The sequence below is a fragment of the Salmo salar genome, chromosome ssa20, assembly GCF_905237065.1.
Source record: "Salmo salar chromosome ssa20, Ssal_v3.1, whole genome shotgun sequence".
NCBI classification, from domain to species: Eukaryota; Metazoa; Chordata; class Actinopteri; order Salmoniformes; family Salmonidae; genus Salmo; species Salmo salar.
This window is the reverse complement of record NC_059461.1, coordinates 46,647,177-46,667,193: the sequence shown is the minus strand read 5'-3', so window position 1 is coordinate 46,667,193 and position 20,017 is coordinate 46,647,177. Positions and strand designations below refer to the sequence as shown.

Below are 20,017 nucleotides of genomic sequence, written 5' to 3'. Positions count from 1 at the left end.
AAGGCTACACTACTTCTCTGATTGTAATGTAGAATTGTATCTCTTTAAAATTGTTGTAATAAAACATAAATACATGTAAAAGTTCATTGCAACAAATGGCAAACTAGTAGTTCCCTGAGTAAAAAAAACAACCTCTTCAAATTGTTCAAAAACGTTTTTATACTATATAGGCCTACTGGGATGCAATCATTTTGGAATAATTTACTTGATATTACAGCACATATTTCTTTACCAGCTCTGTATTCAGGGTATTTATTGAACACACAACAAAAGTAAACATTACATTTGAACACGTATAAAGTCACAAAGGCACACTTGTATGATTCTCCCTTATCACAGACACAGGGATGGTGAATGTTAATATACCATTCCACATATCTAACTATTTAGGCACCATATTTAAATATTTAATATAAAAGTAGGGAATTTCAAATATGAATGCAAACAATAATGGGAAATGTGACCTTCTAGCGTCATACTGGAAGATTTTAAGCAATACAGTGACCATTGGTATTTTTAAACTAAGACACAGGGGTGGTGAATGTTGACATACAAATCCACATATCTAACTATTTAGGCACCAGATTTAAATATTTAATATAAAAGTAGTGAATTTCAAATATGAATGCATACAATATTGGGAAATGTGACCTTCTAGCATCATACTGGAACATTTCAACCGATACAAAACATTTAGCACAAATCACTGTTTACCAATTGGTATTTTCAACAAATTTACAATGACTAATGACTAATATACCCAATCAAGCAATGGAATGCCACTAAACATATAATTACTTTATTCCAAATTTGTTACTGATTTGTTGTTGCTGTGAAGTTAAATGAAAAACCGTTGTGAAAAGCATTATACTAGCTAAATTGAAAGACAGATATCATAAGAAACATGTCGCTTTTTACTGAGTTTTATGTTATATAAAAGCCAGTGTCATGTACTCCGTATGAATATGCATACAATACACAATCTATAACACTGCAATCTCAGCGAGCATTTATAAACATCTTCCTGAAAACGAAATGGAACATGGGATATTCCACGGCTTATAAAGAGTACCACAATTTAAATTAGACAAATTAGACTGAAATTAGAAAAATTATATAACACATTGCAAAAAAGTTGAATTTCTGCAGGAAAACTACTGCATCAAATAACAAAATACTGCAAAAGTAAGGAAACAGTCAGTATTGGTTCAATTTTACTGCCTCAAAACAGGTGTGGCCTAACCTATGATGGAGAGGGAATGTTTGGTCATCTGGATGGAGGGAATCAATGGATGGATATCAAAAGTGTCTGTTTCCCAATAGTCAACTTATTGCTGGATACAAGGTTAGAAGAATATACTATTAGGTTACAGTTCATTGCAGTAAGCTTGTGAAATACATCTGTTCATCATATTGGCACTAGGTCCTTTGGTTTCAATGACAAACTATGTCTCAATTGTTTTTGCTACAGTTCTACATTTTTCAAGATGCTTTTGCAACATTCTCTTACACTTGTTTGTAATAAAAAAGCAAACAAAAAATTTACAAGTGTTAGCTAAATACCAAAAAAATTGTCCCCAATAATCATATAGGCCCAAAGAATGGCTTGACTTTGACCGCATGGTTACAGTATGCACAACCAATTGTATAAAGGTGGTCTATTAGTATAAACATTGGATGTTTTTAATCATGATAAGGAAGTCTTTCAGTCTGTTTTTCCGTCATGTCTGTTAACTGCTGCCGATCTGTGTTGGTTTCTCCAGCGTCTGTATTTGGATTGACTCTTGCGGAAGGCGAAACGACCAATGTCCACCATGAACACCCAGGACAGCACATACATGGCAACTCCCTCACACTTTATAATGAACCTGGGCCATGGGGAGATGAGCTCGCAGTACAACATCCTTCCGCCAACCACTATGCGCATAAACACAAATAGCACTACAAACAGAACATCCACCGCCTCCCCTGTCAGGCTCTCATAGCGACCCAACTGTCTCAGGAACCAGCGAGCTTGCAGCAGGGGGTTGGTGATCTCACTGGCAAAGATTACGGCGCAGGACTCAATGCCTGATTCCCCCAAGCTCAGGGTCAACAAGATACCCAGGATGCTCATGGTGTGGTGGACCAGCATCACCGGGCCCTCTGTGCGGAAGTACACACACCAGCCCATGTCAAAGATGAAGTAGCCCAGGCTAATGACCATAGCAGTGATCTGAAGGGGGGTGTTCTTTGTGCCTAGAAACAAGATCCCAACTTTATTGGAAACACTCTTCATGGTTAGTAACATTGTCATACACACATCAAATTATAGTAGGCAAGAAACTCTACATGAAGAACATTTGGTTATGAATGTAAGCCTTGGTTCTCTGAGATTAACGGGTCGCCAAACGACCTATGGAAACTCCTTCCCCTTCACGCGATGAGATGCTTAATATCAAAGATGTTTACAGTTAGGCCCCTCCCTTACTGTACCCATGTGACCTGTCAATATAAAAGGCGGCAAGATGTTTGACGAACAGTTCTTGTTGCGGCAAGATGGTCACTCAATTCCCTAACCGTGCAAAGTGTACGCAACTCACGACTCTCCTGTGAGAAGTGGGGAGGCTGTCATATACACATCCAATGTAGATGGGGACATCCCTGCAGAAATAAGCTTCTGGAGAAAAGACAAAATGTCAGTAATTGGGCAGGAAGATGGCGATTCTGCATGGGCAATACACCACTTCCTGTTCACGTTCCACTTGTTGGAATAGAGTCTTTGTGTAGAGGACCCCCTTACTGCCTGTATTGTATCAATTACTAAGGAGGGTACAGCTACAAGGCGGTCACGTTCAGGGGCCACACACACAACTTCAATATGCTGGGTTTGGGGTGCAAAAGCTTGCCATTTGCTTGAGACAGGAGGTCTGCTTGAAGAGGGAGTTCCCATGGTTGGGAGGTTGTCAGCTGTACAAGGTCTGAAAACCAGTGACTCTGTGGCCAATGAATAGCCACAAGCTGACCCTGAGTGGGCCTGATGAACCCTTCATGGAGAACCACATAGGACAATGTGTTGAGTCTCGCAATGCGAACAGATTGGTCCCAGCAGGTGTATTGCTCTGAGGCATGTAAGGTGTGTGTTTGCCCAAAGCAATAGCTCCCTTGCTACCTGGTGTAGTGCCATTGACCTCAGTCCGCCCTGGCAGTTGATGTACGCAATCACTGTCGTGTTGTCTGTCCGTATCAGTACATGTTCGGAGGAAGTGCTGGAGTGCAAGGTGGACGCCTTCAGCGCCAGTACGTTGATGTGAGCTGTTGTCCATGGTGCTGACTGTACACCACAAACCCTTTACTGGTTCAAGACGGCTCCCCATCCATGTAGGGATGTGTCTGTAATCAAAGTCATCTGGTTGTGAACTGCGCCTAGGAGATCTTCACTGGGAGTTTGAAGTGGTATTCACCACCATTGTAATGCTCTCTAGCAACTAATTGAAATTGTCAGCTTTTTGTGTTTGTCCATTCTGGGACATAGACTGTGTCTGTTGTACCATCACTGTATTGGCCTCATGTGGAGCAAGCCCAACAAAACAACGGGGCCTAGAAGCCTCTGACTCTCTAGCACTGTCACCTATTTCCTCAGTTTGAATGTTGAAGGAGATTTTCTAAACAATACCACTCTTTCCGGCAAGAGTTTTCCTCCAGTGTACAGTTTCAAACCCAGGAAGCGCACACACTGAGTAGGGACCAGAGAACTATTGTCCAAGCTCATTGTTAGTCCCAACTCGGAGAGGTGATGCGAGACAATGGATGTGTGTGCCGAGGCTTTCTGACCCTACACATACTAGCCAATCGTCTAAGTACTCCAGGACCCCGACTCCTGCTTGGCGAAGGGGTGTTGACACTGCGCTTATGCACTTTGTGAAAGCGCGAGGGGCAAGCGAGCAACTTGCAGTAGCACCAAGGCTCTGTGTACGCAGTCTGCATGTGGTGCATCTCTGCCTTTTCCGAGGGCGATAAGGCCCTCCACCTCATTGGTATGGCTGAGAGTGTCTGTTTCTCCACTGCTGAGCACGTGCAGCCTGTCTGAGCCTTGTAAGTGGGCCGCTGCTGAGCAAAAAGTCTGGCCAGGTAATATGGGTATATCTAAGAGTGGAACTTTCTCTTTGTCAGGGAGCTTGGACTGCGCTAAACATAGGTGGCGCTGTGCAACACACAGTGTGGCCAAAGTTTTCCCAACCATCTTAGCATTTCCCTGAAGGCACTGGATGAGCAGATCTGTCACTGTCGACAGTTCCTTCATGGTTTTAGTGTCGTAGATTGCGGAGAGGCGTGCCTGCAGCTACTCCTGAAAGGAAGCCAGTATCGTTTCTGAATTGCCAAGTCCAGAGGCTAGAGAGGTGCTGTCATGTGTCCTGCGTAGGAAGCAATCAAATGTCCTGCATTGTTTGTAAGCCAGCTCTTGGTCTGAACTGTGACAGAGAGAAGCAGGCGGAACAAGTGAAGCAAATTATTTATCCATACGGTGGAAATGGCCAAAACCATTCTTGTCTCCATCATGAACTGTAGTTAAGCGAGTGCATTTGCTTGGCATGGCAGGGGTTCTTTGATTTGGCGTGTTTCATGTGCATTGGAGCTCACGCACAAAGTCTTTGAACAACAGGAGGCATACCTCAGTCTTTGAAGAGCTGAATTCATCAAACTTGAATGTGGACACCATGGCAGAAGGGGCGTGCTCCACATTGAGGTTCCTGCTTGCCCTCTCAAAGATTTCAAAGGATATTTTCTGGTCGACTGTTACTTCCAGTAGCAACGGTCATCAAAATTGTTAAAAGGTTTAAAAACAATTCTAATAAATGCAACGGATGAAGATACTCCAAACTGTTTGAATCCATCAAGTATTGACTCAATTATAGCACAGAAAACATTTTACTGGCACAGACAAATAATGAATGGAGTGGGATTTTGGTGGGAATTCAGGTATTCAATTTGTCAAATTTAACTTTTTTTTCTTAGAATGCACTCATATATACACTACATTTTCTAATGGTATCAGGTATTTATTTCATATTTTGTGTTAAAATAAAGAAAACTATATGTGCCTAATTTGCATAAATACACTGGGTGTACTGGCATATATTAATACATGAAGATAAAGGGGTTGGAACAAGGCTGCAACCACAAAAATGTCTAGGCCTACCTGCACTCACCTGTGCTGTCTGGACTGCCTCATTAATTACTGTTGTTGTCACATTCTGTTGCATAATTCAACAAGTGAGTCAATAGCAGGATACACTCTGATAAAAAAAATCAACATGCTTGGCTCTATATTACATATATCTATACATACTTTATTTACATTGTTTGCGAGATCAGACATAATATCACTCACTATAAGTCTTCATTTTCAGAAGTTGCTTTCATTTCAGTGCATCTTATTATTATAAAAATTATAACTTTTTCAATTCAACAAAAAATGAACACCCATCAAAATAAAGTTATCATTCTTCTCTTCCTTGTGACGCAAGTGTCGAGATGATGTGTTAAATCCAAGATTAAGCTTTAGCATTCTTATAAATGCAAAAGAAAGAGAATGTATTCCATTGAGCCCATTTCAGCCACCGGGGTGTGTTTGACAGGTCCTTACAAACATTTCCACGTCGTAACGTTAACGTGAAAAAACGTCAGGCACAAGCAAGAGTACGAAAGAGTCGCAGGAGTAAAATGAAAGCAATCAATCCATGGAGATTTAAGTGACAAGTGGATTTTGCACCCCTCAAACACAGGAAATTGATGGCTGAAAAATACAGATCCGCGGGTGGGCGGGGCATGAGCGTTGCTACTGCCAGGCCGACAGGCTGGGACTGGACGATGCTAGAGCCATGGTGCATACCATCATCATCATCATCAGAGTGATCATAGTCAGTGGTATAAGACTGGGAAGCTCTTGTGGACAGTACATCAGTCTCGTCCGATTCAACAACCACACTCTGTTCAGAGGTAGGGGTTGAGTTTGGTACCGGCGGAGGAAGTCTGGCCAGGATGTGCATTATGGTTGCCATGTGGCTGCCCAGTGCCAATCTCCTTGCGCACCTCAATATGGCGAGATTTGTGCCCAGGCGAGGATAAGAAATGGTGTTATTTGGGCGGTGGATCACGAGGTGAGTGAGACCTGTCATTTGACCTGAAGCGTTTGGAATAATCTGCAGAGGAAGGTCTACGATCAATGATCTGTGTGGCAGACTCATCTATCTGATGACAGTCCAGAGGTTCTGCCCACAAAGCTCTCAAGTCAAGATTTTAATACTCTCTGTTTGAATTTCTGACACTGAGTACAACAGCTGCTACACTGTGAAGCCGCTTGAGCATGTTCAGGTCCCAAGCAGATGAGTGTGCTCATCTGAGGCCGGGAGATGTTTCTCACACTGTTGACACGGGTGGAATGACATTCTGAGTACAGTACTGAATCTGTGTGCAAGGAATGGATTTCATACAATTGGATACACAAGAGAAGTGTGTTCCAAGAAAAAGTCAACTATAATAAAAAAATATATGCTAAATAGCTTTATGTCTTGATGTGCCTCAGTGTCTGCTTTGATGCTGCGAGCTGGTGCCTCGCTGTCTGCTTCGGATGCTTTGAGAGAATAGCTAGCAACACTAAGCATCAGCTCTGATCTGTAGAGCTTAGGGGGCGAGACTCCTGCCTAAATACGTAGTGAAATCCTGGCTCGAGACTCCCGCCTATATAGACGAACTCAATACATTGCATGCACGCTTCGACAAAAACAACACAGAGCCGTGCACGAGGGCCCCGCCGTCCCAGAGGACTGAGTGAGCTTGCACCTCGAGGCCGACGTGAATAAGGTTTTTAATCTGGTCAACATTCGCTCGCAGGCATCTCCACGGTCATTTTCAAACTCTCCTTGTCCCAGTCTGTAATCCCCACGTCTCAAGCTGACCACCATTATTCCTGTTCCCAAGAACTCTAAGGCCACCTGCCACACTGACTACTGCTCTGTAGCACTAACATCTGTAGTCATGAAGTGCATTGAAAGGCTGGTCATGGCACATATTACCTCCATCATCCCAGATACCCTAGACCCACTTCAATTTGCATACTGCCCCAACAGATCTACAGTACTCCACACTGTCCTCTCCTAACTGGACAAGAGGAATACCTATTTGAGAATGCTGTTCATCGACTACAGCTCAGAATTCAACACTATAGTGCCCTCCAAGCTCAGGACCCTGGGACTGAACACCTCCCTCTGCAACTGGATCCTGGAGTTCCTAACGGGCCGACCCAAGGTGGTTAGAGTAGGCAACAACACCTCCGCCACGCTGACGCTCAACACGGGGGTCCCACAGGGGTGTGTGCTTAGCCCCCTCCTGTACTCCATGTTTATCCATGACTGTGTGGCCACGCACATCTCCGACTCGATCATCAAGTTTGCTGATGACATGACGGTGGTAGGCCTGATCACCAACGGAGATGAGACAGCCTACAGGAAGGAGGTCAGAGAACTGTGTTGCCAGGACAACAACCTCTCCCTCAATATCAGCAAGTCCTAGGAGCTGATCATGGACTACAGGAAATGGGGGGGGGGATGGGTCAATAGATTCAAGTTTCTCAGTGTCCACATAACTGAGGACTTAACATGGTCTCTTCACACCAGAACAGTTGTGAAGAAGCCCCTAGGAGACTGAAACGATTTGGCATAGCTGTACAGCTGCACCATTGAGAGCATCCTGACTGGTTGTACCACTCTCTGGTATGGCAAATGCTCCGCCCGTGACAGGAAGGCCCTACAGAGTTAGTTGAGGACGGTCCAAGCAGTGTCTGAGAAAGGGTAAAAAAACTGCCAAAGACTGTTCTCCATGCTCCCGTCCAGCCGACTCCTAAACAGCTTCTATCCCCAGGCCATAATACTCTCAAATGGCTAACAACTACTGCTCTCCCTCTCCCACAGACTGTCCACACTGACTCTATATATGCCCATCCACAGGTCTCTACCAACTCCGACACAACCTACGCTGCTGCCAAAATTATTATTGATTTAATTTATTACTCTATTACGCTGCTGTCCATTGATTATTGATTGCCATTACTATTAGTATTAATCCTGTTACTGATCACTATAACTCCTGTTTATATCTATACACTGTGTTCCATGACATAGACTGGCCAGATGAATCCAGGTGAAAACTATGATCCCTTATTGATGTCACCTGTAAAATCCACTGATTGTAAATGAAGGTGAGGAGACAGGTTAACCTCTCTAGGGTAGGGGGCAGTATTTTCACATCCGGATAAAAAAAACGTACCCGATTTAATCTGGTTATTACTACTGCCCAGAAACTAGAATATGCATATAATTGTTTGATTTGGATAGAAAACACCCTAAAGTTTCTAAAACTGTTTGAATGGTGTCTGTGAGTATAACAGAACTCATATGGCATCCCAAAACCTGAGAAGATTCTGTACAGGAAGTGCCCTCTCTGACCATTTCTTGGCCTTCTACACTCTCTTTATCGAAAACAGAGGATCTCTGCTGTAACGTGACACTTTCTAAGGCTCCCATAGGCTCTCAGAAGGCGCCAGAACGTTGAATGATGACTTTGCAGTCCATGGCTGAAAAACAGTAGCACATTTGGATAGTGGTCGATCTGAGAACAATGAGACGGGCGCGCACGTGCACATGAAGAGGCCATTTTACATTTTCAGTCTTTGAACGAAAAAGACGTCTCCCGGTCGGAATATTATCGCTAATTTACGAGAAAAATCGCATAAAAATTGATTTTAAACAGCGTTTGACATGCTTCGAAGTACGGTATTGGAATATTTTGACATTTTTTGTCACGATACGCGTCCGCGCGTCACCGTTCGGATAGTGTCTTGAACGCAAGATCAAAACAGAGGATATTTGAACATAACTATGGATTATTTTGAACCAAAACAACATTTGTGGATGAAATAGAAGTCCTGGGAGTGCATTCTGACGAAGAACAGCAAAGGTAATCCAATTTTTCTTATAGTAATTCTGAGTTTAGTGAACGCCAAACTTGGTGGGTGTCAAATTAGCTAGCCCGTGATGGCGAGCTATCTACTCAGAATATTGCAAAATGTGCTTTTGCCGAAAAGCTATTTTAACCTGTTAGGGCTAGGGGGCAGTATTTACACGGCCGGATAAAAAACGTACCCGATTTAATCTGGTTATTACTACTGCCCAGAAACTAGAATATGCATATAATTATTGGCTTTGGATAGAAAACACCCTAAAGTTTCTAAAACTGTTTGAATGGTGTCTGTGAGTATAACAGAACTCATATGGCAGGCAAAAACCTGAAAGAAGATTCTGTACAGGAAGTGCCCTCTCTGACCATTCCTTGGGCTTCTTGACTCTTTTTATTGAAAACTTAGGATCTTTGCTGTAACGTGACACTTCCTACGGCTCCCATAGGCTCTCAGAACCTGGGAAAAAGCTGAATGACGTCTTTGCAGCCCCTGGCTGAAAAACATTAGCGCCTTTGGTAAGTGGTCTATCAGAGGACAATGAGACTGAGGCGCATGCACGAGGCGACCCCATGTTTTTATTTTCTCTCTCTTTGAGCTAAAACACAGATTCCCGGTCGGAATATTATCGCTTTTTTACGAGAAAAATGGCATAAAAATTGATTTTAAACAGCGGTTGACATGCTTCGAAGTACGGTAATGGAATATTTCAAATTTTTTTGTCACGAAACGCGTCGGGCGCGTCACCCTTCTTTACACTTCGGATAGTGTCTTGAACGCACGAACAAAAGTGAGGATATTTGAACATAACTATGGATTATTTTGAACCAAACCAACATTTGTTATTGAAGTAGAAGTCCTGGGAGTGCATTCTGACGAAGAACAGCAAAGGTAATACATTTTTTTTTATAGTAAATCTGACTTTGGTGAGGGCTAAACTTGGTGGGTGTCTAAATAGCTAGCCCTGTGATGCCGGGCTATCTACTTAGAATATTGCAAAATGTGCTTACACCGAAAAGCTATTTTAAAATCGGACATAGCGAGTGCATAGAGGAGTTCTGTATCTATAATTCTTAAAATAATTGTTATGTTTTTTGTGAACGTTTATCGTGAGTAATTTAGTAAATTCACCGGAAGTTTGCGGGGGGTATGCTAGTTCTGAACGTCACATGCTAATGTAAAAAGCTGGTTTTTGATATAAATATGAACTTGATTGAACAAAACATGCATGTATTGTATAACATAATGTCCTAGGATTGTCATCTGATGAAGATCATCAAAGGTTAGTGCTGCATTTAGCTGTGGTTTGGGTTTATGTGACATTATATGCTAGCTTGAAAAATGGGTGTCTGATTATTTCTGGCTGGGTACTCTGCTGACATAATCTAATGTTTTGCTTTCGTTGTAAAGCCTTTTTGAAATCGGACAGTGTGGTTAGATTAACGACAGTCTTGTCTTTAAAATGGTGTAAAATAGTCATATGTTTGAGAAATTGAAGTAATAGCATTTCTAAGGTATTTGAATAACGCGCCACAGGATTCCACTGGCTGTTACGTAGGTGGGACGATTTCGTCCCACCTTCCCTAGAGAGGTTAAAATCGGACACCGCAATTGCATAAAGGAGTTCTGTATCTATTAATTCTTAAAATAAATATGTTTTTTGTGAACGTTTATCGTGAGTAATTTAGTAAATTCACCGGAAGTTTTCGGTATGTTTGCTAGTTCTGAACGTCACATGCTAATGTAAAAAGCTGGTTTTTGATATAAATATGAACTTGATTGAACAAACCATGCATGTATTGTTTAACATAATGTCCTAGGAGTGTCATCTGATGAAGATCATCAAAGGTTAGTGCTGCATTTAGCTGTGGTTTTGGTTTTTGTGACATTATATGCTAGCTTGAAAAATGGGTGTGTGATTATTTCTGGCTGGGTACTCTCCTGACATAATCTAATGTTTTGCTTTCGTTGTAAAGCCTTTTTGAAATCGGACAATGTGGTTAGATTAACGAGAGTCTTGTCTTTAAAATGGTGTAAAATAGTCATATGTTTGAGAAATTGAAGTAATAGCATTTCTAAGGTATTTGAATATCGCACCACTCGATTCCACTGGCTGTTAACTGGGTGGGACGATTTCTTCCCACATACACTAGAGAGGTTAAAGAAGGATTTTTAAGCCTTGAAACAATTGAGACATGGATTGTCTATGTGTGCCATTCAGAGGGTGAATGGGCAAGACAAAATATTTAAGTCCCTTTGAAAGGGGTATGGTAGTAGGTGCCGGGCTGGTTTGAGTGTGTCAAGAACTGCAACGCTGCTGGGTTTTTCAAGCTCAACAGTTTCCCGTGTGTATCAAGAATGGTCCACCACTCAAAGGACAACCAGCCAACTTAATACAACTGTGGGAAGCATTGGTTGTTCTGAGGGCAAAAAGAGGTGCAACTCAATATTAGGAAGGTGTTCCTAATGTTTAGTACACTCAGTGTATATTACTATATTACCGTAAGTATTTATATAGTCCTGCAACAGCACCATCTAGCGGTCAGAACCTGGTAATATCAGGATGCAGGATGCGACATAAACCTAACAATTTAAAATTACACATTTCTGAGAAGACATTACATAGGATGCAACAACAATACTCCGAGCCACAGCTCCATACTACTTGTCAGACATAGAGAACTGATACCGTATACTCGTTGTTGGGTTGGGATTGGCGTGGGGTGTGGTGGTCCCTGGGTGGCTTTTAACAATTTATTTGGATTCCTAATGTCTTACTCATCGTTACAAAAAAGTTTGTAATTGGATGTAAGGTACTATATTTATTGAATATTATATGAAGCCTACATATTCAAATTGCCAATTTGGGTAAAATCAATTAGCTTAATTTCTCACAGATCAAATTTTATCTGAACAAAATAATGTTGCAAAAATGCTAATCTTATCTGTAGAAAGATTTCAGAACAGAACAAACGATTTCAGAACAATATCAGAGGGTGGGTATCATGGCTTGCTGAAATGACACGGAATGATCCCTATACCAACTTAACCACCTTTAGAAAAAGGTGTTCGAGAAGCAGCACTCTACATGGAAAAGATTACACTGTTTCCGTGCAATTAAATAGTGAGCATCTTACCTGGATGTGTGAAGGGCCAAGGTCCTTCCACATAACCTATGTAGGCTGTTATGCAGACAGCCAGGATTCCATGGAGCAGTGTGACCAGCCTACAGTTCCACTCAAAGCCACGGCTTCCATTGGTATTACACAGTAGTGTGTAGAGAGTGATCCAGCCTGTAAGGCAGAGGACCACGCCAACAGACAGTGATGTCATCCCTCAGCTAAATACACAAAAACAAGACAAAAACCACTTAATGACCAACAAACACATATAGAAGTTTTAAAAGATTGCATGACACACTTTACTTCCTACTATAAACAAAAATATTAGCTATGCTCAAGATTTGTGTGAGCAAGTCTGATTAACCTACATTTTATGTTCAGTAAATGTTCTGTAAAATGCAGCATAATTACAATATGGAAATACAGTGCCTTCAAAAGGTATTCACACCCCTCAACTTTTTCCACATTTTGTTTAGTTACAACGTGGGATTAAAATGGATTTAATTGTAAAAAAAAATGTTGTCAATGATCTACACAAAATGCTCTAATGTCAAAGTAGAAGAAAAATTACTTAAAAAAAAAATAATCAAAAACATTTAGGAAAAATAAAACACTAATATATCTTGATTAGATACAGTGGGGTTAAAAAGTATTTGATCCCCTGCTGATTTTGTACATTTGCCCACTTACAAAGAAATGATCAGTCTATAATTTTAATGGTAGGTTTATTTGAACAGTGAGAGACAGAATAACCAAACAAAATCCAGAAAAATGCATGTCAAAAATGTTATAAAATGATTTGCATTTTAATGAGGGAAATAAGTATTTGACCCCTCTGCAAAACATGACTTAGTACTTGGTGGCAAAACCCTTGTTGGCAATCAAAGAGGTCAGACGTTTCTTGTAGTTGGCCACCAGGTTTGCACACATCTCAGGAGGGATTTTGTCCCACTCCTCTTTGCAGATCTTCTCCAAGTCATTAAGGTTTCGAGGCTGACGTTTGGCAACTCGAACCTTCAGCTCCCTCCACAGATTTTCTATGGGATTAAGGTCTGGAGACTGGCTAAGCCACTCCAGGACCTTAATGTGCTTCTTCTTGAGCCACTCCTTTGTTGCCTTGGCCGTGTGTTTTGGGTCATTGTCATGCTGGAATACCCATCCACGACCCATTTTCAATGCCCTGGCTGAGGGAAGGATGTTCTCACCCAAGATTTGACGGTACATGGCCCCGTCCATCGTCCCTTTGATGCGGTGAAGTTGTCCTGTCCCCTTAGCAGAAAAACACCCCCAAAGCATAATGTTTCCACCTCCATGTTTGACGGTGGAGAGGGTGTTCTTGGGGTCATAGGCAGCATTCCTCCTCCTCCAAACACGGCGAGTTGAGTTGATGCCAAAGAGCTCCATTTTGGTCTCATCTGACCACAACACTTTCACCAGTTGTCCTCTGAATCATTCAGATGTTCATTGGCAAACTTCAGACGAGCATGTATATGTATTCTTGAGCAGGGAGACCCTGGTCTTGTAGCCCATTCCAGCCTTGTGTAGGTCTACAATCTTGTCCCTGACATCCTTGGAGAGCTCTTTGGTCTTGACCATGGTGGAGAGTTTGGAATCTGATTGATTGATTGCTTCTGTGGACAGGTGTCTTTTTTACAGGTAACAAGCTGCGGTTAGGAGCACTCCCTTTAAGAGTGTGCTCCTAATCTCAGCTCGTTACCTGTATAAGAGACACCTGGGAGCCAGAAATCTTTCTGATTGAGAGGGGGTCAAATACTTATTTCCCTCATTAAAATGCAAATCAATTTATAACATTTTTGACATGCGGTTTTCTGGATTTTTTGTTGTTGTTATTCTGTCTCTCACTGTTCAAATAAACCTACCATTAAAATTATAGACTGATCCTTTCTTTATCAGTGGGCAAAAGTCAAAATCAGCAGGGGATCAAATACTTTTTTCCCCCCACTGTAGGTATTCAACCCCCTGAGTCAATACTGTACATGTTAGAATCACCTTTGGCAGCGATTACAGCTGTCAGTCTCTGTGGTTAAGTCTCTAAGAGCTTTCCACATCTGGATTGTGCAACATTTGCCCATTATTCTTTTCAAATTCTCCAAGCTCTGCTGATCATTGCTACACAGCCATTTTCAGGTCTTACCATAGATTTTCAAGAAGATTTCATTCAAAACAGTAACTCGTTCACTCAGAAACATTCACTGTCTTCTTGGTAAGCAACTTCAGTTTAGATTTGGCCTTGTGTTATAGGTTTTTGTCCTGCTGAAAGGTGAATTCATATCCCAGTGTCTGGTGGAAAACAGGCTGAAACAGGTTTTCCTCCAGGATATTGCCTGTTTTTAGCTCCATTCCGTTTCTTTTTTATACTGAAAAACTCCCCAGTCCTTAATGATTACAAGCATACCTATAACATGATGCAGCCACCACTATGCTTGAAAATATGGAGAGTGGTACTCAGTAATGTGTTGTATTGGATTTGCTCCAAACATAACACTTTGTATTCAGGATAAAAAGTGAATTGCTTTGCCACATTTTTTGCACTATTACTTTAGTGCCTTGTTGCTAACAGGATGCATGTTTTGGAATATTTTAATTCTGTGCATGCTTCCTTCTTTTCACTCTGTCAATTAGGTTAGTATTGTGGAGTAACTACAACGTTTTCTCCTATCGCAGCCATTAAACTCTGTAACTGTTTTAAAGTCACCATTGGCCTCATGGTGAAATCCCTGAGCGGTTTCCTTCTTCTCTGGCAACTGAGTTAGGAAGGACGCCTGTATCTTTCTAGTGACTAGGTGTATTGATACACTATCCTTTTTTACACATCTACCAAACGGCGCCCTTCTTTGGGAGGCATTGGACAACCTCCCTGGTCTTTGTGGTTGAATCTGTGTTTGGAATTCACTGCTCGGCTGAGGGACCTTACAGATAATTGTATGTGTGGGGTTAATGAGGTAGTCATTAAAAAATCATATTAAAAACAATTATTGCAAAGAGTGAGTCCATGCAACTTATGTGACTTGTTATGCACATTTTTAATCCTGAACTTATTCAGGCTTGCCATAACAAAGGGGTTGAATACTTACTGACTCAAGACCAGTGGTGTAAAGTACTACTTAAGTAGTTTTTTGGGGCATCTAAACTTTACTATTTATATTTTTACCAACTTTCACTTCACTGCATTCCTAAAGAAAACAATGTACTTTTTACTCCACACATTTCCCTGACACCCAAAAGTACTCGCTACATTTTGAATGCTTAGCAGGACAGGAAAATGGGTCCAATTCACGCACTTATCAAGAGACGATCATCTCTGGTCATCCCTACTGCCTCTGATCTGGCGGACTCACTAAACACAAATGCTTTGTTTGTAAATGATGTTGGAGTGTGCCCCTGCTATCAATAAATAAAAAAATATAAATAAAATTGTGCCATCTGGTTTGATTAATAAAAGCAATTTGAAATTATTTATACTTTTACTTTTGATACTTAAGTACATTTTTGCGATTACATTGACTTTTGATACTTAACTATATTTAAAACCAAATACTTTTAGACTTTAACTCAAGTAGTATTTTACTGGGTGACTTTCACTTTCGTCATTTTCTATGAAGGTATCTTTACTTTTACTCAAGTATGACAATTGGTTACTTTTTCCACCACTGCTCAAGGCATTTCAGCTTTCATTTGTAATTAATTTGTCAAAATTTCAAACAACAATTCTACTTTAATGTTATGGGGTATTGTGTGTAGGCCAGCGACAAAAAATCTAAGGTTAATACATTTTAATTCAGGCTGTAACACAACACAGTCACCACATACACTGCTGCTACTGTCTATTATCTATCCTGTTGCCTAGTCACTTTACCCCTGCCTATATTTACAGTACATAGCTACCTCAATTACCTCGTACCCCTGCACATCGACTCGGTACTGGTACTCCCTGTATATAGCCATGTTATTTTTGTTATTTTTATTAATTATTCACTGTGTATTAATTCCTTGTGTCAATATTTTTTTTTTAAGTATTATATTTTTTATCTCAACTCTGCATTGTTGGAAATGGAACCGTAAGTAAGCATTTCACCTGTTGTCTACAAAGCATATGACAAATAGAAATTGATTTGAACAAAATGTGGAAAAAGGACGTGAATACTTTCTGAAGGCACTGTACATTACCTTCCAGTGAACCTGTGTAATAATCCAAAGTGACTGATGAACAGTGCATGTCTAAACTGAGCAGCTTGTTTTTTTCTGAACTGAGCACAAAAAAAGTGTAAACTGAATACCAAAGACTATTCCCCGATAATCATACAGACTTAAAGAATCGCTTGACTTTGACCCTTCGCTTACACACAACCATGTGTTAGTTAATCATGTGTTAAAGGTATATTAGTATACACATTGGATGTTTATATTAATCTTCTAAAGATCAGGAAGTCTTTCAGTCTGTCTTTCCATCATGTCTGTTATCTGTTTCCAATCTGTGTTGGTTTCTCCAGCGTCTGTATTTGGATTGACTCTTGCGGTAGGCGAAACGACCAATGTCCACCATGAACACCCAGGACAGCACATACATGGCAACTCCCCCACACTTTATAATGAACCTGGGCTGTGGGGAGATGAGCTCGCAGTACAACATCCTTCCGCCAACCACTATGCGCATAAACACAAATAGCACTACAAACAGAACATCCACCGCCTCCCCTGTCAGGCTCTCATAGCGACCCAACTGTCTCAGGAACCAGCGAGCTTGCAGCAGGGGATTGGTGATCTCACTGCCAAAGAGTACAGCGCAGGACTCGATGCCTGATTCTCCCAAGCTCAGGGTCAACAAGATACCCAGGATACTCATGGTGTGGTGAGCCAGCATCACTAGGCCCTCTGTGCTGAAGTAAACACACCAGCCCATGTCGAAGATGAAGTAGCCCAGGCTAATGACCATAGCAGTGATCTGAAGGGGGGTGTTCTTTGTGCCTAGAAACAAGACCACAACGTTATTGTAAACACTCTTCATGGTTAGTAACATACATACAGTACCAGTCAAACGTTTGGACACACCTACACATTCAAGTGTTTTTCTTTATTTTTTACAATGTTCTATATTGTAGAATAATAATGAAGACATCAAAACACATATGGAACTTTTGACTGGTACTGTACACACATCAAAGTACACTGATCAAGAAACTACATTAAAAAACATGTAGCTCCAACCTTTACAGAAAGGTGGTGCAGGAGCAACACTGCATGGGATTAGATAGTGAGCATCTTACCTGGATGTGTGAAGGGCCAAGGTCCATCCACATAGCCTATGTATGCTGTTATACAAACTGCAAGGATTCCATGGAGCAGTGTGACCAGCCTACAGTTCCACTCAGAGCCATGGCAGCCACTGGTGTTACACAGTAGGATGTAGAGAGTGATCCAGCCCGTTAGGCAGAGGACCACGCCGACAGCCAGCGATGTCATCCCTCAGCTAAAAACACAAAAACTTAAATTGCAATACGGAAATACATTACCTTTCAATGAACCCTTGTTATAATCCAAAGAGACTGCTAAACAGTGTATATCTGAACTGAGCAGCTGTAGTGCTCTGGCCAGTCTGAGTAGTGAAGGTCTGGGGAGGGGGACGTCTCATGTCATAGGATTGGGAAATTAGACCATGATACAACCAAGTTGGTAAGGGGAAATTTCATGCTAGCTCACTTCAGGGAGTTTCAAAACTAGTCCAAAAGTAATTGTGTCTGGGGCAGTGGGGCAGCACATCCTGGTCTCATAGACAAGACGTAACATAGTAAACTCAAATCCGGGGCACTCAAATCAGTATCATACTGTATGTTACGTTTGGTATGCTTACATAAGACAGAAGGTTATTTAAGGCAAAAAACAAGAGAGGGTGGTAGGTCGGGATGGATGGGTGTATAACATAAATGTCTTGCAACCTAAAGGTTGCATGTTCGAATCTCATCATAGACAACCTTATCACTTTTAGCTATCCCTTCCTCTAACCTAACTCCTAAACTTAACTCTAAACGCTTGACTAGCTAACGTTAGCGACCTAGCTAACGTTAGGCACAACAAATTGGAATTTGTAACATATATGTTTAGCAAATCCATAACATTGTACGTTTAGCTAATTCGTAACATGTACGTATCACATAACATATCATACGAAATGGATGATGGACATTCACAAATGAATACTTACCATACTAAATGGAGTCCCGGTTTTACATACTGAATAACACAAAATGCTCTGAGACCAGGTTGTGCTGCAGTGCAGACAGTAGCCATATCTGCCAGTAAACTGTCATAAAGCAAGCTAGGGTACCTATTTATTATTTAGACTTGCACCTTTATTATGTACATTATGTAAAAAATATCCAAATGCAAATGTTTATTATTAACATCATGAATTTGGCGTACTATTTATAGAGCTAGCTATGATTTCCCCTGTTCGATTGTTTTGACATCAGTGCAGAAGGGGAGAGAGCAGCTAGTTTGCTAGTATAGAGTACCACAGTATGAGTCATAATACCCATAAAACTGAGCTGTCAAACAGGGAAATGGTTCCAATCATATTTCCACCATTCATTTTTCCCATAGGCGATTTTAGAAACACTTAACTAAGGGCTGTGTTTCGTGTAGGCTTACCCTAGCGTGACATTTTTATAACCTTGTAAATCTCTCTAAGACATTGTGACTTTTATCAATGTATTAGCTTGTATTTATCCCCAAAAAAGTAAATGCTAATGTGGCTATCATAAAGAACTACAAACGCAATGATCTGGACGAGATGGGCAAATTGAGGGAAAGGAAAGAATCTCTGGATGAACCATCTAATGTTAGTTAAATGTAGTAATTAATAAATTGGCTACATTTCTTTAAATGAATAATTTTGTTAACAGTTTTGAAAAGACACAATACCCGTTTTCAGAGATGATTTGTAGGAGCTTGCAGGGACTTGTAGTTTTGCATGATGTCTACTTTGATGCTAACTAGCATTTTCGAATCAGAGTACATGGAGCTGAATATCTTGATTAAAAAAAAGAGATTTACATGGTTACCAAAACGTCAGGCCAGGGTAAGCCTACACGAAACACAGCCCATATTTTAAGTGTTTCTAAAATCCCCTATGTGAAAAATTCATGGTGGAAAAACGATTGGAACCATTTCCCCGTTTGACCACTACGTTTTAGGGGTTTTATGACACCTCCACTGTAGGGCTCTATAGCAAAGAGAGAAAATAACACTGCCAAGATGACTTCAGACTGAGCCATTTATAAAGATGCGAATATTTGAGGTAAAAACACATTAAAAAGTGAATAAAAATGAATCCAGATGAGCTGTCTAGACAATATCAGTTTCCTAAGGCAGGCTAGAATACAGCAAGCGAGATGGACAAGAGCTTGGCTCCTCAAGCTTTCAAAATGTAGGCAAACCGAACAAAGCGAAATAACTACTTTGTAACGTCACCTTATTTCTGCACCGCTTGCACGTTCACGTCCGTGACATCTCTAGTCTCTTTGTGGCCAGCATGGTCCCTCGGGTGACGGTCACTTCATCTTTGGTTCTTTGTGTCCATTACGTTACTCGGCTCATAAACGAAAAATTGCGTCTCGGGTATCTAATCTCAGTAGCCAACTCCCCCACCTTGCAGTATCAGCAAATGGTGTTGCAGATAGCTGCCCAACCCTAAACGAAATTAGTGAATTAGTTTCCAGCACTCAATAGACAAAAACAAAAGATAATTACTGCTAGCCTGGTTCCGAATGTAGCAGTAGCTTTAACGTGGTCGGGTGGTGTCTACTTGTCAACTAGAATGGGGTTGGGGCGCCATCCGCTGGTAATATTGTTATTTTTCCATCAGTACGTGGAGGTGAAAAGGTGA

At 41.1% G+C, this 20,017-nt stretch overlaps 2 protein-coding genes across 4 annotated transcripts; both read right to left on the bottom strand.

Moving 5' to 3' along the window:
- Positions 1-236: 236 nt before the first annotated feature.
- Positions 237-19,924, bottom strand: LOC123729214 (TLC domain-containing protein 5). Of its 3 annotated transcripts, none has more exons than XM_045703465.1 (3): positions 19,882-19,924; positions 12,130-12,332; positions 237-2,238 (listed from the first exon to the last, which is right to left on the bottom strand). In XM_045703465.1, exons 2-3 carry the CDS (start codon positions 12,323-12,325, stop codon positions 1,706-1,708), a joined length of 729 nt encoding a protein of 242 aa, XP_045559421.1. In that variant the 5' UTR covers positions 12,326-12,332; positions 19,882-19,924; the 3' UTR covers positions 237-1,705. The 3 variants fall into 3 exon arrangements, with proteins under 3 accessions (XP_045559421.1, XP_045559420.1, XP_045559422.1); XM_045703464.1 differs by lacking the exon at positions 19,882-19,924 and adding an exon at positions 17,646-17,733; XM_045703466.1 differs by lacking the exon at positions 19,882-19,924 and adding an exon at positions 16,303-16,543.
- Positions 15,972-19,949, bottom strand: LOC123729213 (TLC domain-containing protein 5). The gene is made up of 3 exons (XM_045703463.1): positions 19,603-19,949; positions 17,400-17,602; positions 15,972-17,100 (listed from the first exon to the last, which is right to left on the bottom strand). Exons 2-3 carry the CDS (start codon positions 17,593-17,595, stop codon positions 16,568-16,570), a joined length of 729 nt encoding a protein of 242 aa, XP_045559419.1. The 5' UTR covers positions 17,596-17,602; positions 19,603-19,949; the 3' UTR covers positions 15,972-16,567.
- Positions 19,950-20,017: the final 68 nt, after the last annotated feature.